The sequence below is a fragment of the Thamnophis elegans genome, chromosome 1 (assembly GCF_009769535.1).
Source record: "Thamnophis elegans isolate rThaEle1 chromosome 1, rThaEle1.pri, whole genome shotgun sequence".
Classification (NCBI taxonomy): domain Eukaryota; kingdom Metazoa; phylum Chordata; class Lepidosauria; order Squamata; family Colubridae; genus Thamnophis; species Thamnophis elegans.
The window spans coordinates 161,571,246-161,589,262 of NC_045541.1; the positions used below are offsets into that span (position 1 = coordinate 161,571,246).

The following is an 18,017-nucleotide window of genomic DNA, read 5'->3' on the forward strand; positions in this document are numbered from 1 at the left end:
CCCATATAACACCAATCCTCCGTGAGCTGCGCTGGCTACCTGTTGATCGTCGGGTGCACTTCAAGGTCTTACTTACCACCTATAAAGCGCTCCATGGTAGTGGATCTGACTATTTGAGAGACCGCCTCCTGCCAATTACCTCCCTGCATCCCATCAGATCGCACAGAGTAGGCCTCCTCCGAATTCCATCCGCCAGTCAGTGCCGACTGGCGACTACGCGGAGGAGAGCCTTCTCAGTTGCAGCTCCGACATTATGGAACAACCTCCCCGTGGAGATCCGTACCCTCACCACAGTCCAGGCCTTCCGCACAGCCCTCAAGACCTGGCTATCCCGTCAGGCCTGGGGATAGGATTACTCTCACCCCGCCCGAATGTTGAGTGAATGTTGTGTTTTTATGGATAATTTTCTTTTATTCACGATTCTTTTTCTTTTTAAGTCTTGTCTTGCACTCCCTTCCCCTCATTGTTGTAAGCCGCCCTGAGTCCCCTCAGGGAAAAGGGCGGCATATAAATCCTCAATAAAATCCTAAATCCTAAAATTATGGTCCTGCTCCTTTGGAATATTTTAAGCCCTATGCCACCCCCTCTTACAACATTCTTGGATACCTATTCAGAAAGCCATTTGGGGATCAATAAGGTCATGCTACCTGAAAGTGTGAGTAGGAGATCTGTTTGAGCCGGCAATGAGGAGGTGGCAGTGGTGGCAGGCCATTCAGGCCGGCAATGAGAAGGCAGTGGCAGGCTGTTCTGGCTGACAATGAGGAGAAGGCAGCGGCAGCAGGCCAGTGTCTCAGATTGGAGAGCAGCTCACCGCTGTTGATGCGAAGCTGCATTAACAAAGGCTGAGAGTTGTGGCAGGAGGTGAGGGCTGCCTTGAGCACAAATGTACCACGATAAAGGCAGAATGCTGTTGCTATGCAAAGGCTCAACAGGCAGGGAACTGGGTCTTGTGGGAGGCTGGGGCCAAGTCAGGCAAGCGAGCTGAGCTGCGGGGACCATGTGGTTGAAGCTAGTGAGCAAGAGAGCCAGACAGCAGCTGTGCCGTGGGCCTGACCAAGGTGGGCGAGGCAAGATAAAGAGTGGCTGGAACTCCTGGGAGGGGAGAGGCCAGCCAGTGGTGGGATCAGCCGGTTCTCCGAACTGTGCAAAAAGTTAACTGGTTCACCCAAACCAGTGCAAACCGGCTGAATTCCACCTCTCCTATTTTCCATATATAATAGCATCAGTTGGTGTCTTCAGTTCTGTGCCAATCAATATTTTCATATTTCTAATCATGCATGCAAGAGGGCTGAATGCCAAATTAAATGGAAAAAAGAAGCTATATCCTTCATGTGTATCGCAGTGTAAACTTTATCAAGTTTATCAACATACAATTAGTAACCACATGTGATTTTAGAAACTGAATAAAACACATTGATAGAGAGTATAAACTCTGGGGGAAGCTAATACAATCCATTTTGAAAACTTTTAAGGCATTATATCAACTCCTCTTCAAAAGAAAATAATGACTTCTGGATTTTGAGTTAATGCAAGCATATCAATTAAACACAGCAGCTGGATGAACAAACTACTCTATGGGTCAAGAAACCTTTGTAATTTGGAGAAGAGTAGCTGGCTGTTGATATGATTTGTGTAGATCAGCCTTCCCAAACCTGGCAACCTTTACAAGTATTTCTACATGGGGTTAGGGAGAATGTATCTATTCTAAATGATAGAGTGATTCCTCCAGCTAAAAGATATGGAGTGGAAAGATTTTATGGGCTCTGCCTTTTGTTCTTATGGATCAAATTTGACAAATGGAATTGTTTTGTCTGGCTTGCACTTTGGTTCCTTGTACAAATTAACATGGAACAAAGCAGTTGCTGAATGAGTTTATTTCTTTTAGAAGAATAGACACACAGCCATTTCTTTCTTTATTGGCAAATCTATAATAATAAGTTACATTGGTGTTCTTCCTATATCAGACTGAAGAAAACATTCCATCACTGAAAGACGAAAACTGCCAAGAACGCTTAAAATATATGAAAAATATTGAATGGGTTGCCTCACATTTATTTTCTAGTAACATTGACAGAACAAAGAAACCACTGGCCTGAATCAATGTTTATGCTTCTATTTGTAATAAGATTGGAAATAAGGAGAAAAAAATCAGCTTAGGTAGAACAATATAAAAGAAGGAATATATAGCAGGAGGAAGATCAAAAATTGTAAACCAGAAAATATGTTTGTATGTAAAATTACTGTACTTAAAATGATGATAAATATTTCCCAACATATTTGTTCGGTCCCCATTTATTTCAAAGGGTGTTTCCCAAAGCAACAACAATATTGTGGCTCTTGTTGATATACTTATATTTAATTCAATCTTCCTTATATATGTTCAACCACACTTGCTGTTGCTCTGGTTCAGATCAGGTATTCTCATCCCTGATTGAGAAAAATAAACAGAACCAAAAGGGCAAAATCATTCAGTGGTCTTATATCCATTCTCAAAAATTAGTTCACCAAAGTCTGGTGAGAATTAATAATTTCAACTATATTTATGTTTGCTTGTTTATTGTTGCATATGTCATCATGGGAATTTGCATTATGGCATGTGTCCAGTGATGGGATTCAAATAATTTAACAACCAGTTCTCTGCCCAAATGACTATCTGGTAGGCATGACTCAGTGGTATTGTGACTTGGTGGGTGTGGCCAACTCAACGTCACTCAGATCGATGGGCGCTTCACCTTAGCTGTTACAATGTAATAAGGGTTAACCGGAGAGGTAGTTTCTATAAGCAGGGCAATAAAGATTAGGCTAGAAACAACACCAGAATGTTTCATCCTTGCCTTCCCTACAGGATTAACCCTGTAAAGTGGGGGGGGGGGGAGATTTTTTCTAATGACCGGTTCTCCGATCTACTTAGAAAGTTAACAATCGGTTCTCCCGAATAGGTGCAAACTGACTGAATCCCACCACTGCCTGTGTCTCCTGAAAAAAAAAAATCACTCCTGTTTCCCTGTGTCTTTTTCTAGGCTGGACAGCAACGCTGGTGGGAACAGGAAATTACTGTGAATGGGAAGATCCAGAAAGGAGAATTAATAACCTACAACTTGACAGAACTCATCAAGCCTGAGGCTTATGAAGTTCGCCTGACACCAGTCACTATTTTTGGAGATGGAGATGCAACCATTCGTGTAATCAAGTACAGTGGTAAGGGGAGAAATCAGAGTTTTCCTTTTGGAAGAGAGAGAGAAAGAGAGAAAGAGAGAGACAGAGAGACAGACAGACAGAGAGAGAGGGGGTGGGGGAGAGGGCTTGGGAACATAAGTCCCAAAGTCTGACTTCCAGCCTTCCAAACCTTGATGGGAGAGGTTGGGGCATCTTGGATTCTTACAGGGCTGTACTCTAGTCTGATAAATTGTCCCTCCTATTAGTTTTTTCTTTTAATTGTTAATGTGCAAAAAAAGAAATTCCTGGAAAGATTCATCTTTTAGGAATTGAACTCTTATAATCATACATATATATTCATGTCAGAGTAAACAAATAAATCATCCATAAGTCTATTATTATATTAAAGTATAAGCCATTCAATTGAAAATGGACATTAACATGTAAATCTGTCCATGGAATTCACATTCCTTAGTAGTCTTTGAAACAATCTGCCAGGAAAATGTTCAAATACAGAAATATTATTTATGTGTATTATAACAACACACTGTTTCATACATTGATGTTGTGGTGCTGGTTTTTGCTCACTAAAATTCTCCCTTGTTTTTTTTAGGAGCTCATGAAATTCATTCAACCTTGACTTTCCCAGTTTTTATTATTGTATCCACCCATTCATTCTTTCTTCATTTGCTTTGCTATACTGTCCTCGTTAATTCTGTCTATATGGGAAACTGCTGGTATATCTTTTGCACTGTCCCTTATTTTAGTATTCAATTCATATTTATTGATTACACATTCATTCTTATCCCAATTTATTCTTGTTTTACCACACACGCTTCTTAAGTATCTCATTCCCACTGCATCCAATTTACTTTTATGTTTGTGGTAACAAACCCAACTCTTATTCCCATATGACAAAACATGCTCTTACACGTTGTCATTTTCATTTCTTTGAACAGACATTCTTCATGCTAACTTTCTAACAGCATTTTCATATTTTAAAATATCTCCTTCTACATCGCTATTTTTATAAAACCGTCTACACAAATTCGTCTACTGAGCCAAGGTGGCGCAGTGGTTAAATGCAGCACTGCAGGCTACTGCTAGATCAGCAGGTCAGCGGTTCAAATCTCACCGGCTCAGGGTTGACTCAGCCTTCCATCCTTCCGAGGTGGGTAAAATGAGGACCCAGATTGTTGGGGGCAATATGCTGACTCTCTGTAAACCGCTTAGAGAGGCCTGAAAGGCCTATGAAGCGGTATATAAGTCTACTGCTATTACTTCATCTGTCCTTCCAGATCAAAACTTGCAACCGGTTACACCATTTCCCCTATTAAACACAACTTGTATCTTTGATGCATTAATTTTCAGTTCCACATTACATTGTGCAATCTAACATATTGAAAACTATTTTGGTTCTCAGTCAGTGATACAGCATTCACATCCCCAACTACTATGTCTTTAATATCACAACAAACATCATTATATAGCCAAGAGGATATTGCACATACTTCAGAAAGCTAGTTAGAAAGGAATTCAGGCTTGAAGGGGATGCTAAAAGGAACAAAAAGGGGTCTTTTAGCTCTACCAATATAAAAAATAAGGGATGAGCGTGCTGCTAAGAGAGTATGATGGGATAGTAAGAGATGATAAGGAACATGCATGGCTTTTCAACTCCTACTTTAGAGTTCTCCCCAGAGGACAGAATGTGGTTCTATGTTCAAATGAAATTAAGTGAGTAGGGGATTTTAGGTAAATAAAAAGGTTATTAGGAAGTACTTTGGTACCATAAAGAGTTAAGTCTCCAGATTGGAACAAATTACAGCTGATAGCCCTGAAGGATCTGGTGGATATTATTCTGGAGTTCGTTTCTATAATGTCCAAGAAACTATGTGAGCATTGTTCTAGTGCCAAATGACCAGAGAAGGTCAAATATTTATGTCTTCACACAGGGGAAAAAGAGGTCACTGATAACTACAAACTGGTCATCTTCTTGATTTTGACTGCTAAAGTGTAAAAACCTTGTTTACACATTGCCTGTCTAATGTAAAACTGCATTGCTTTTCCCAAAGTTAGCTTACTGTCTCCTTTTCATCAATTTTTGCCAGACTTCTTCCCAAGCATACTTGGGAATAATTTAGTTTTAAATTTATTTTTTCATTGCTATTTCTTTGCCACTGCTTTACATAGCAGCTCAAATAGTTAATGTCATTGTACATTTTCCCAATCAATTTTGTTGTGTTTCCTCTTTGTTTATGAAAACAGTAATGGTATTCTTTCAGTTGTCAAGCACAGGAGGCAATCTGCATGCATACATTAAACAAGCGATTTTCTAAATTAAGTGCTAGCAGATTCCAGCAATAATTAATTTATCAAAATGAGCAATAATTAATTTATCAAAATTTGAAAATGAGACTTTTTACAGTGGTTAATAATCAAGAATATGTCAGCCCATCTTATCTGGGAAAGCCTAACTAGGATGGATGCATGATGCTTCTGTGTTGTAGCTATATGTTTCAGCCCTTCCCCCATGTTGCATCTCAATGTTCAAGTGGATCTCCATAGTAGAAAACACAGAATAAGACTGCATTTATCCTATTCTGGGTGATGTGACCAGTAGGAAAGATAGCCATCTAGAACAGGGATGTCAAACTCAAGGCTCAGGGGCCAGATCCGCCTGTGGGGTGCTTAGATCTGGCCCGCAAGGCTGCCCTGGAAACAGTAAAGAACCAGCCCATAATGCCTCTGTCAGTGAAAACGGAGCTCGCGAGGGCTGCGTGCGGTCCTCCCAAGCTTCATTTTCACTGGCAGAGGGTTACAGGAGTCTATCACAGCAAAGAACAGAGCTTGCGAGAGCCACTGATGGCACTCCCAAGCTCCATTTACACTGGCAGAGGGTTGCAGGAGCCGTCACAGCTGAAAATGGAGCTTACGGGGGGCGGGAGGAAGACTCCCAACTCCATTTTCACTAGCAGAGGGTTGCAGGAGATCGTTGCAATCGAAAATGGAGCTCAGGAGCCTGTTTCACTGGCACAGCACTCGGGCCACCACAGGCACCCCCAAATGAGTGGTGTTGAGCTGGCCATGCCCATCCTGGCCATATCCACCCAAGCACCCAAGGTCAAACACAACCCTGATGTGGCCTTCAGTGAAATTGAGTTTGACACCCCTGGCTTAGAATAAAGCAATTAGTGGACCTTCTGGGCCATTACCCGGTTACCCAGCCATAGGATGTGTTTATATTTTCTTTTGTGTTTCTGGAACTATTTTTCTCACAATTCCACGTTTTGCCCCATGTCTGAATTCAGTCTTGCTTTTCGTAGCTTCTCTCTCTACACCAAATCTGGTCCCGTTGTTCCAATTTCTGGAGTTATAAAGTCCTGAGCAATTTTACATTATTTCTTTCCCACATTACATTTCTTTGGAAAGAATAAAAAAGTGTATTACTACAGCAAATCTGACCCAAAAGGGGGGAAAAAACCCTTTCAATATAATGAGTTCCTTTTGAGCTAGTGTATTTCTTGATAATAAAAGATTAGAAAACTTGTTCTTGGTTGGTTTATTCCAGGAACAGAAGACTTGACTTAATATCCCTCTTGAGTATGAACAGTGAAAATATGAGCGATTAGAGAGAATTTGCTTTTTAATTTAACTCCCCTCTTTTCAATACTGCTGATGTAAATGAGTAAGTAGAACAATCTTAAAGCTTTACTACTTAAGAAACATCAGTTGCAATTTTAATGTTCCAATCTTCTGCTTAGAGCTGGTGCTTGATGTAAATAAATAAAAACTGAGAGGAATGTTGATCACAAACACAATTGTGCATATCTATTATATTTAAAAGGAATTCATTAGATGCTTAAGTAAGTCCTAGTATTTTCAATACAGTTGGGAACTAAGTTAGCAACTTACTATTCTTTTTCTCTACCTTCATTAGAAAACCTGGATTTTTGCAAAGCCCAAATTCTGATCCTTTTCAGGGCCTCTGGATCTGCTAGTGCACATAAACTCAAGATTTTTCTTTCTACTATTTTATTTTGTATTCGTTTATAAAATACAAAAGAAATAGTGGGAAAATAAGGGAGGGGAAAGGGAAGGGGAAAGTGTGCAGGGGTGTCAAACTGGCAGCCCACAGGCCAAATGCATCATGCAGAGGCCACACACACCCCGGCTCTGCAAAGGCAAAAAAGGTCATGTGATGTCATGTGACGCAATCAAATTTGACACTTCTTATTGTTGTTATTTGTTAAGTTGTGCTCAACCCATTGCAACCACATAGACAACATTCCTCCAGGCCTTCCCATCCTCTGGAGTCCATTTAAGCTCACACTGACTGCTTCGGTGACTCAATCCAGCCACCTCATTCTCTGCTCTCCCCTTCTTCTTTTGCTCTCAGTCCTTCCCAGCATGAGGCTCTTCTCCAGTGAGTCCTTCCTTCTCATTAGGTGGCCAAAGTATTTGAGTTTCATTTTCAGGATCTGGCCTTCTAAAGAGCAGTCTTTAGCAGTCTAGAGGTTGATCTCCTCTAGGACTGACCGGTTTAATCGCCTTGCAGTCTAAGTGACTCACAGGAGTGTCCTCCAGCACCATAGTTCAAAGACCTCAATTCTTTCGCGCTCAGCCTTTCTTATGGTCCAACCTTCACAGCCATACATTGTAACTGGGAAAAACGCAAAAAAGAAAAAAGAAAGAAAAGTTGTTGACCTCCCCAACTCCATTTGGTGCTGTATAATAAGACAATAGCATCAAACCTCAATTTTTTACTTTTACATAATAATATAAACTAGCCATTTCTATAACAACAAAGCTATCTAATTGGTAAAACCCAAGCTTAGTAAAATCTCAAGCCCTTTCTCAGACACTCTACGATTTATTTGCCATTCTGCCTGATAAGACAGCCTTTCCAGAGAGAAAGGGGGGTGGGGAATCTGATTGTAATTTAATAATCATAAAACAGACTGCACCGAATAGCCACCCCAAACACTCCATATGCAGACTACACAACAATTTACCATTTCTCAAGTGCTGCTATCTGAGCCTACCACTTTTTCAACCATCTCATAGCATTTATGACTTCCCACTTGGTACATTTTTCTTTGGCCACTGACACTGATAGAATTTGTTTCAATTCTACTTGTTTTATGATTAAGTCTATAACTTTAATTTCCTATATGTATTGACCATTCCATAAGATCAGAGCAACTTAATTCAGATCTATTGTATCCTTCCTTTTGGTGTCATTTATCATTTATTCACTGATCATCATGGCTTTAGTCCATCAAAGTTTTCACAAAACATTTTACTATTAAATAAAACTACCTTGTGAGATTTATCACACCTAACAGAATAACACAGTAGGAAGAGACCTTGGAGGTCTTCTAGTCCAATCCCCTGCCCAAGCAGAAGACCCTGTACCATTCCAGACAAATGGCTGCCTAGTCTCCTCTTAAAAGCCTCCAATGATGGTACAACCACAACTTCTGAAGGCAAGCCGTTCCATTGGTTAATTGTTCTCAGTGTTAGGAAATTTTTATAAGTATAATCTTTATTGTCATTGTACTTAAATACAATGAAATTTCTTCTTAGTTCTAAGTTCCTTCTCTCCTTGTTTAATTTCCATCCATCTTGTCTTGTCTTCTGGGGCTTTGGAAAGTAGGTTGACCCCCCCCCCCTCTTCTTTTGTACTATAAGACCCATATAAAGATAGTATTCATCAGCTAAGTCACATTCTGGCTAGTATACCACAAATAAAAATGAAGGAGATTTTTCATGTTCATCTTTGCACAGCAGGATATCTAATCTAGAGACTATATTGCAATCCAACATATTTTTGGCAACTTCCCACCAACTGAGGAGGTTCAAAAAGTGCGCTGGCATATTTTCATGTTCTGAACTAATTTATTCATATATATATATATATATATATATATATATATATATATATATATATATATATGTATGTATGTATATATAACATATTATATATTATATTATATATATATGTATGTGTGTGTGTGTGTGTGTGTTTATTTGTGCTGATCTAATAGAATCTAATCTAATAAATCTAATATATATATACATATATATATATATATATATATATATATATATATATATATATATATATATATAAACTATCAATACAAGTAAACATTTTTAAGTCTTTACAAATGGAAGTCCAAATTATCTTCTATTAGCATCCGTGAAGGAGAGACTCCATCCTTAAATTCATATCTTTTTACATATGCCTATATACAGTGGTGGGACTCAAATAATTTAACAACTGGTTCACTGCCCTAGCTGGGTAGGCATGGCTCAGTGGTCATGTGACTAGGTGGGCATGGCCAACTCAACAATCACTCACATCGATGGGCACTTCGCTTACGGGTTAACCGGAGCGGCGGTTTCTGTAAGCAGGACCATAAAGATTAGGCTAGAAACAACCCCAGAATGTTTCCTTCCTGCCTTCCTTACAGGATTAGCCCTATAAAGTGGAAAAAAACAAAAACAAAAGGGGATTTCTTCCAAAAACTGGTACCCCAAACTGCTTAGAAAGTTAATAACCAGTTGTTCCAAATAAGTGTGAACTGGCTGAATCCCACCACTGCATATGTATGACTTTACCAAATACACAGATTATGAACATTATGTCCTTAAGGAAATTATGGAAAGAGACTTTTGGTGGCCAGAGACAGCACTTAACATTTTATGGAAGAGCCATGAGTCAGAGCAGAGATGTATGTTCCCAAACAGTAAGTACTATGCTTGCATAGTCCCCAAGCTATTTATCTGAAGTTTAACAAGATTGATCCATTCCACAAGGAGATGCCTACAAATCATGGCAAGAAATGAACATTTGCATTTAAAAAAAAAATATTTAAAGGTGACTGAAATCATTCATGTGACACTACAGCTCTTTCAAATTTCATCTGACACAGAATATTAGGCATTAGAAATTCAGGTTTACAAACTGAGTTAGATTTCACACCCGAGTCAAGATTTTCTTCTGCATCATTTTAAAATGGAAAACTTTCTTGCATGCATTTTTTATAACATTATTGAAAATCAGAGTCTCTTAACTTTTAATATATCCAAATCTACAGTCTAAGCATCGCTGGAACGATGGCAGAAATGGAGGAATACTGGGGTGAATGTTTAATTCAAATTGCCACAATCAGGGACAGAGCTCTTTGTGAAGAAGAGATCTGTGGCTAGTTTAGCCAAGAAAAATCCTCTCACTTCAAAGGCTGTCAATTTTGGCATACGGTTTTGAGAAGACAAAAGGGGACAATGTCTTTTTTAAACCTTTCCTTTTTCTTTTCTTCATAAAATCATTAAGGCAATGCTTGTTAAAGTTGCAACTCCTGGATCTGATTTGTTTTTATTTAGCAATAGCAGTAGCATTTAGACATATAACTCTTCACAGTGCTTTACAGCCCTCTCTGAATGGTTTACAGAGACTATTTTCCCCCAACAATCTGCGTTCTCATTTTACTGACCTCGGAAGGATGGAAGGCTGAGTCAAATTTGAGCTGGTCAGGATCGAATTCCTGGCAGTGGGAATGCAGAAGTACCCTGCAATACTGCATTTTAACCACTGTGCCATCACAGCTTCTGTTGTTACTATCCCACCTTTATTACTATTTATTTATTTTTAATAAATAAGTCATGGCAGTGAACATATGCAATACTCCTTCCTTCTCCTATTTTCCCCACAACAACAACCTTGTGAGGTGAGTTGTGCTGAGAGAGGGGGGGGGGAGGGAGAGGGACTAGGCCATTCTCATACCGAGTTGGCTTTCAGGAGAAATTAATAATATTCTTGATTAGAAGCATTCACAAGTTGCAGGATAGGGTTGAATGATACCCCAAATGTTGGGCACTACTGGGCAAACCCCTCATCCTTTAAAAATATGGGTCACACCAATTGCATCCATGGAAGAAAGGGGTTGATTTGATTGCCCAGTGGAGCCCACAATTTTGAGCTTGTTGACTCCGCTGTGGGAGAGGAGGAGTCATTAAATGCTCTGAATCCAAGCTTCCCATTTGATCAAAGAACTCAAAAAAATGTAGAGCTGATGCTGCAGTGTCTAAGGAAATAATTGGGAGCTAGAAGAATGACTAAAGAGATCCGTGAACATTTTTTCTCACTTGTTCTCTTTGCTAGAAAACAAAGATACAGTGACAATCTCGAAAGCTACATAACATGATATTTAATAATATCTCTTTGGGCCCCTGAGAGCTATCTTCAAGCATCTACACCAAGCAGTCTTCCAACATGCTCCAGTTTTTCTCTCTGATCTTAGAAAGGCATTCCTGGTGGCATAAGAAGGGAGGAATTCATGCCCAGGGGGACATAACTTTTGAGATGAGTCTTTTGATGCTGATAATCATGATATGCCATCCCATTTGTTTTACAGATGGGATGTATAATATTTTCTAGGCTGAGGGCCCCATCTGGCTTTTGAGTGGTGTGCATAGGGACCTTCTCCCCAAAAGCGACATATGGAAGTCAATTTGTGCTCAGCTGAAATTCAAAAACCACACATGAGTGCATGCATGCATGCTGACATGCACACACACACAAACACACAAGCCAAAGAAGTGGAGGGAATATAGCTTACATCTGAATAATTATATAACTGCACTGTAAGTTCTGGGTTGAATTCATTGGCTTATGGAAAGATGGATCCATGAGCTTCTATTTATTTTTGGACTCCAAGACTTATCATTCCATGCAGCATGGCATAGTCAATGTTGGGAGATAGCAATAGCACTTAGACTCATATGTCACTTCACAGTGCTTTACAGCCCGCTCGGAGCAGTTTTTAGAGTCTCTTGCCCTCAACAATCTGGGTCCTTGTTTGACCAACCTCGGAAGGATGGAAGGTTGAATCAATCTTGAGCCAGTCAGAATCAAACTCATGGCAGTCAGCAGAATTAGCATGCAATACCACATTCTAACCATTGTGCCACCATGGTTCTTAAAATACACAATATATGCCTATGGAGAATCTCAATCATCAAGGTCATATTACCTCAGACATGCTATTTTCAAAAGGCAACTGGATTAGAGAGATAGATAGAGAAGGCCATTGGTTTGAAAGAGGGATAAAAGAGGATGACCATCTATGTTAGAATGAATAGAATAGAATAGAATAGAATAGAATAGAATAGAATAGAATACGTTGGATGGAACCTTGGAGGTCTTCTAGTCCAACCCCCGGCTTAAGTAGGAAATCCTACACCACTTCAGACAAATGGTTATTGTAGTGCTCCATCAGTGGCCTGCAGAGCTGGCAGCAGAGTCAGACAATAAGGAGGTTGGGGAGGAACATGGGCCAGTCCTGGAGTCTGGGGAAGGCTCAGACAAGGTCTCTGCATTGGAGGCAGAGAGGGGGCCAGGGCTATCTGGGAATTATGTGCTGCCTCCAGAGCCTGCAGAGCCAGACAGCAGTGAGGCAGAGGAACAGGCTCCCCCTGTTCCCAATGTGTGCATGCGCAGAGCTGTCAGAAGGCAAGAACAGTTAAAACAGAAGGGACGACTCGGGAGTAAGGTTTGGAGGTGATTGGTCCATCCCATAGGACATAAAGGAGGAGCAAAGGCACATGAGCCTTTGCAGGAAGCAACTTGATTCATGCTGGTCAGTTTACCTTCTGAAGCTCCCTTTTGATTCTTTGCTCTTGGCCTTGCCAAGCTAATTGCCAATTAAATCTTTGGCAGTGTTTTCAAGGAAGAGAAAGGTGGGTGCTTATCAGCCTTATCCCGAAGGACTTTGGCAACCTCCTGTGGAACTCTTTCCAACTATTTGGGACTCATTTCCAGCTGTGAATAAATATAATTCACAGCTTTTGAAATAAAAAGAGGGGTTTTGGGCCTAACTGTCAGCTTTTTATTGTATTGGGAAGCCTAGGTCAGAACAGTTATCCAACATCTTCTTAAAAACTTCTGGTGTTGGAGCATTCACAGCTTCTGGAGGCAAGTAGTTCTACTGATTAATTGTTCTGTCAGGAAATTTCTTCTTAGTTCTAAGTTGCTTCTCTCCTTCATTAGTTTCCACCCATTGCTTTTTTTGTCCTACCCTCAGGTGCTTTGGAGAATAGCTTGACTCCCTCTTCTTTGTAGAACAGCCCTCTCTCAACAGAGGGGAAGGAATTGATACCACCTATCTCCTGGGACTTGCCAAGAAATTGAAGGAGGTGTGGATCTTAAAGGGATCTATACTGTATACCTCAAAGATATAAAAGGCAATTGGACTGGGGTTTTTCCCCCTTGAGGAAGTGGAAGATAATTTGCTTCTCCTCCAAGAAGCTTCATCAGTTGCAACTGGATGGTGAGGGGATGGAAGGATAGGTACTGACAGGATGGTGGTTTTGGTGGGGGAAATGGAAGAATTGTCTCTCTGAGAACCATTGTGGCCACTTGGAAATTTATCTGTGCCCTCATGATCACCCAAATCAGAGTTCAAATGATAGTGGAATCTTGTTGGAACTGCTGGCAAGTCCCAGTTAGTTAAATCTGTTCTTTGTAATATCTGGTCCTGTAATGTAACACTTACCTGCTCAGAAAACACTGAAGAATCCCATGGCAATCCTTGGGTTTGCAGAAGAACTTTGAACTTAATGTGACTCTCTACTTGCAGGCTTTCTTTTTCTTCTTTTTTTCTATTCCAAAACAAGCAGCTACCTTGCTTGCAGAATGACTCACCTTAATTTCTGTCACTTCTATGTGCAATTATGACTTTATTTTTCAGGACATTAATGCTCTGATTCATGCTCTATAGTGACAGATTGAAAAGAGAAGAGCAAAAGAAAAAAAAGACTACTCAAATTCACAACTGGGTTGTAAACACTTAGCAAAGTCCTGCTTTCATCTAGCCTTTCATTTGAATTCTTTCACAGTCAACTTTCATACTATCACCTGAGTTGATGGAGTCACTGCTGCAAAGCAGGTGTTAGCCAACTATTGCCTCCTGTCGTTTCTTCAGCAATACTGCAATCTCTCCTTTTGGGGGTCATAGAATGAAATCCTTTCTGAATATTTTCTAGAATAAGTGGATTAATGTATATGATTAGTTCTCCACTTCAATGAGTTACCATTCTTCCCTCAAAGCAACCAGTTCACTTTAAAGAATACAACTATGGTTACACTCGAAGAGATGCCACAAAAGGAACAAAGAATGGGATTGGGAGACGTTTAAGTGCATGCTAGTACAAACATTTTTCTGTGTGAAATAATACTTTTTTAGAATGGAACAGTAGAGGACACTTCAGAAAACCCTGCTTCAGAGGACACTGCTTCTGATGCAGTCAAATAGAATACCTATTTATGTAAACTTTCCTCCCTCTCCCTGTCCCAGATTACTACTACTAATACTACTACAATGACAATTCTTCTTCTTCTTCTTCTTCTTCTTCTTCTTCTTCTTCTTCTTCTTCTTCTTCTTCTTCTTCTTCTTCTTCTTCTTCTTCTTCTTCTTCTTCTTCTTCTTCTTCTTCTTCTTCCTCTACCTCTTCCTCTACCTCTACCTCTACCTCTTCCTCCTATTCCCCCTCTTCTTCTACTTCTTCCTCTTCCTCCTTTCTTCTTGCTTCTCCTCCTCCTCCTCCTCTAATTTATCTTACAAATTAAGAAAAAAAGTACAATCAATCCGTGTACACAATATAGTCCCATCCTTTGGCATGTTTACTCCACCCACAAACATCCTTTGGCATGTATATTCCACCCTTGGCCTTCCCAAAGTTAAGTGTGCTCTCCCACCTCTGAAAGGATTGCCCAATCCTACTTTCATGGAAGGAATCGAGTAGCAGCTGGACCCAACCAGGCCAGTGGAAGATCTCATTATCATTTCCCAGCCTCCTGAAATGGAGAACAGGGAGAATCAAAATCCAATTAAGAATAATAAAAAGAAACATGACTAGGTTTACATAACAGGCTGCAAGAGTTAGAGATTTTTAACATGCTGCAGTTTAGAGGTTTCAAATATAATTTTTCAGCTGTACTTGGAAATGACGAGACAGAACATGGAATGTTTTGTACATAAAGCAAGAGATCTTTTTATTTTAGAAGTGAGCAACCTTTGACCCCTGTAGAGGACCATTTAATTTGTGATGTTGTTAGTTGTGAAGTCATGTCTGACCCATCACGACCCCATGGGCAATGTTCCTCTGGGCCTTTCTGTCCTCTACTATCCTCTGGAGTCTATTTAAGCTCACGCCTACTACTTCCATGACTCCATCCAGACACCTCATTCTCTGCCGTCCCCTTCTTCTTTTGACCTCAGTCGTTCCCAGTATTAGGCTCTTCTCCAGTCAGTCCTTCCTTTTCATTAGGTGGCCAAAGTATGTGAGTTTTGTCTTCAGGATCTGGCCTTCTAAAGAGCAGTCAGGGTTGATTTCCATCAACTCCTCCTAGACAGGATGGCTTAATGTTTCTTACATTATTATCTTTCTTATAAACCTTTAATTCTTAATAATGTGATCCCCTGATGTCATTTTTAGCTTTCTTACCCCAACTCAATCATATGACACTCCCCTTTCCCCCCTCTGGAACACTGGAATCAGAGAACCAGGCTTACCAATTCCAACAGGGATAACTACAAGCTAAAAAGTTTCTCTAGGCCTTGGAAGCTCAGAGTGAGAGTTCTGTCACTTCCATCAATTCTTATTTTCCCATCATGACAACTATTGCTTGCTACATTCCCCACTGAGTGATTCTTGATCCTTTACCAATGATGACAGAAGGCTCTCCAAAAACTACCACTTCTGGGCTGTTACTCCCCACCTACATCCCTCTTGTGCTACTGGCCTGAAACATGTATATACTGTAACTACCCACTGTTGAATTTGTTTCCTGTTCCTGTCAATCATCAGGAGTGTATTCTTGCTTGCCAACCCATCCATTTGGCTCTGGTTGCTGTGTTGCAAACAATATGAATATTGTAGCACTGAAGGTTAGCCATTAATGATAGTTTCTCTCAAAGCCTCCAAGTTTGTCGACAAAGCAAATGTCACTCAATGCAGTTCCCCACAATTTGGAGTAAGAAGAATGCCAAAAATGAAACGTTTCTCGGCAAATGAGAAGTAATTGTGTTAGCAAACACAAGGAGGCCCATCTTGAATAACTGACTACATTTTTTCCAGGCAAATTATACAGGAAGCGAGTTGCTGATTATTCCTCTTAAATAAAGGAATGTAAGAGGGGAAAAAGAAAAAGATGAAATAGCAATGAAGTGAAGTTTAAGAATGCTTTCAAAATAGCTTGGTGTAAATTGAATATTGGTCCACATGTGCTACTCAGGGTTTGAGCAGGCATATCACGAACTTATTCATTTATTATTTATCAAACTAAGATACTGCCTATCCCATCTCAGAGTGACTTTGTGACAACTACAACATAAAAAACCATTAAAAATACATCAATCAAAGGAGCCAGGTGAAAATGAAAATATTAGGGTCAAAAGGAAGGGATGGGGATAGTTCAAGGCACTAACTACCCCCAGGGTTCTGCCCCATTCTGTGAGGCCCATGGGAATTGGTAGAGCCAATCATCAAACTCTTTCAAACTGCCAGGAAATGTATTTTGGGAACAATTCTGAGGCAACGTTCAGGTATACAATGTTTTACTTCACCAAAAAGCTTTCCCGCTATTAGGATCTAGTGAGAAAATTAGATTCTTGGATTGGATGGTCCCACTTGCTCCTATTTTGGATTCCATCTGTCGAAGAATTTTAGCTGGCAGAGTCTTTTCTGCTGTGCTCCTCCCTTTGGAATGTTCTCGGCTGGGGATAATATCAAGCCTCATACTCCTGGCCTTCCAGAAGAGCCTTAAAACCTGGTTCTACTTGTTGGACTGGGGCCCCATAGGAGCCCTCTGTGCTATGGTTGGCTTATGAGGTAGAGAGAAGATCCCCAATCCCTCATCACTGCCAGAAGCCTAGCTAAATTGTTTCTCACACATATTTATCTTCTTCATGGAGCCCCACAAAGGATAGTTTCCAACAGAGGGGTCCAATTCAGTTCAAAATTTTGGAGGGCGTTTCTAAGCTTACTTGGCTTCTAAGCTTATATAAGCTCCTCCCACCACCCTTGTACTAACTTACAATGTGAGAGAATAACAGTGTGCTAGAACATGCTTTATTAATTACCAGTAAGACAACTGGTCTCCTCTTGGTTTTTAGTCACTATTTCATCTTTGAAATCTTTGCCTTGTATTGCCTTTTTATTATGCTGTAAGCTGCCCAGAGTTGTTGTAACAGTGAGATGGATGTCATATACATTTAAGAAATAAACAATAAATATTTCTGTAGGATAACATTCCATAGATTCTCTTTGTTTCCTTTTGATGAACAAGAATCGAATAAGATGATGGCCTTGACAATTAAAGGTCTCTGTTCAAATCCTCACTCACCCCCTACCAAGGATCATAGAAATACCATTAAAAAACACTAAAAAATAAAAACTCAAACAAAATAGTGTTTATTTTTAATATATCAACTGTCCCTTTGTTATGTATCTCCTAGGTTTTCTTTTTCTCATCTTCTGTTTCTTGCAACAGCCAACTTGTATTCAGTATCTGCTAAACATTTTGAAGTCCTTCTGGATATTTGGAACTCTTGCTGATCTGCAGTATCCCTGTGTTCTTACTTCAATTATTCCCCACCTACAACATTGTGGAATTTTTCCAAATGTGCTAATGTCTCTCTTTGGGGGATATATCTTGTAGTTTGGATTATGGAGACATCTTGTTCTAACATGGAAATATTATTTACAGGATGTCCTTTCAATTAATTGTTCTGATGTCTACTTTTCTAGGCCGTTTTTGGATAAAAATGAGTTCATTGCTATATGTACTGTATTAG

General features: G+C 39.9%; 1 protein-coding gene across 1 annotated transcript in view; it reads left to right on the top strand.

Moving 5' to 3' along the window:
- MDGA2 (MAM domain containing glycosylphosphatidylinositol anchor 2) overlaps positions 1 to 18,017 on the top strand; it is a 448,026-nt gene that overhangs the window by 394,524 nt on the left and 35,485 nt on the right. The window contains exon 11 of the mRNA XM_032214074.1: positions 3,021 to 3,198. Coding sequence (XP_032069965.1) covers positions 3,021 to 3,198 — 178 coding nt within the window. The remainder of the gene's footprint in view (positions 1 to 3,020; positions 3,199 to 18,017) is intronic.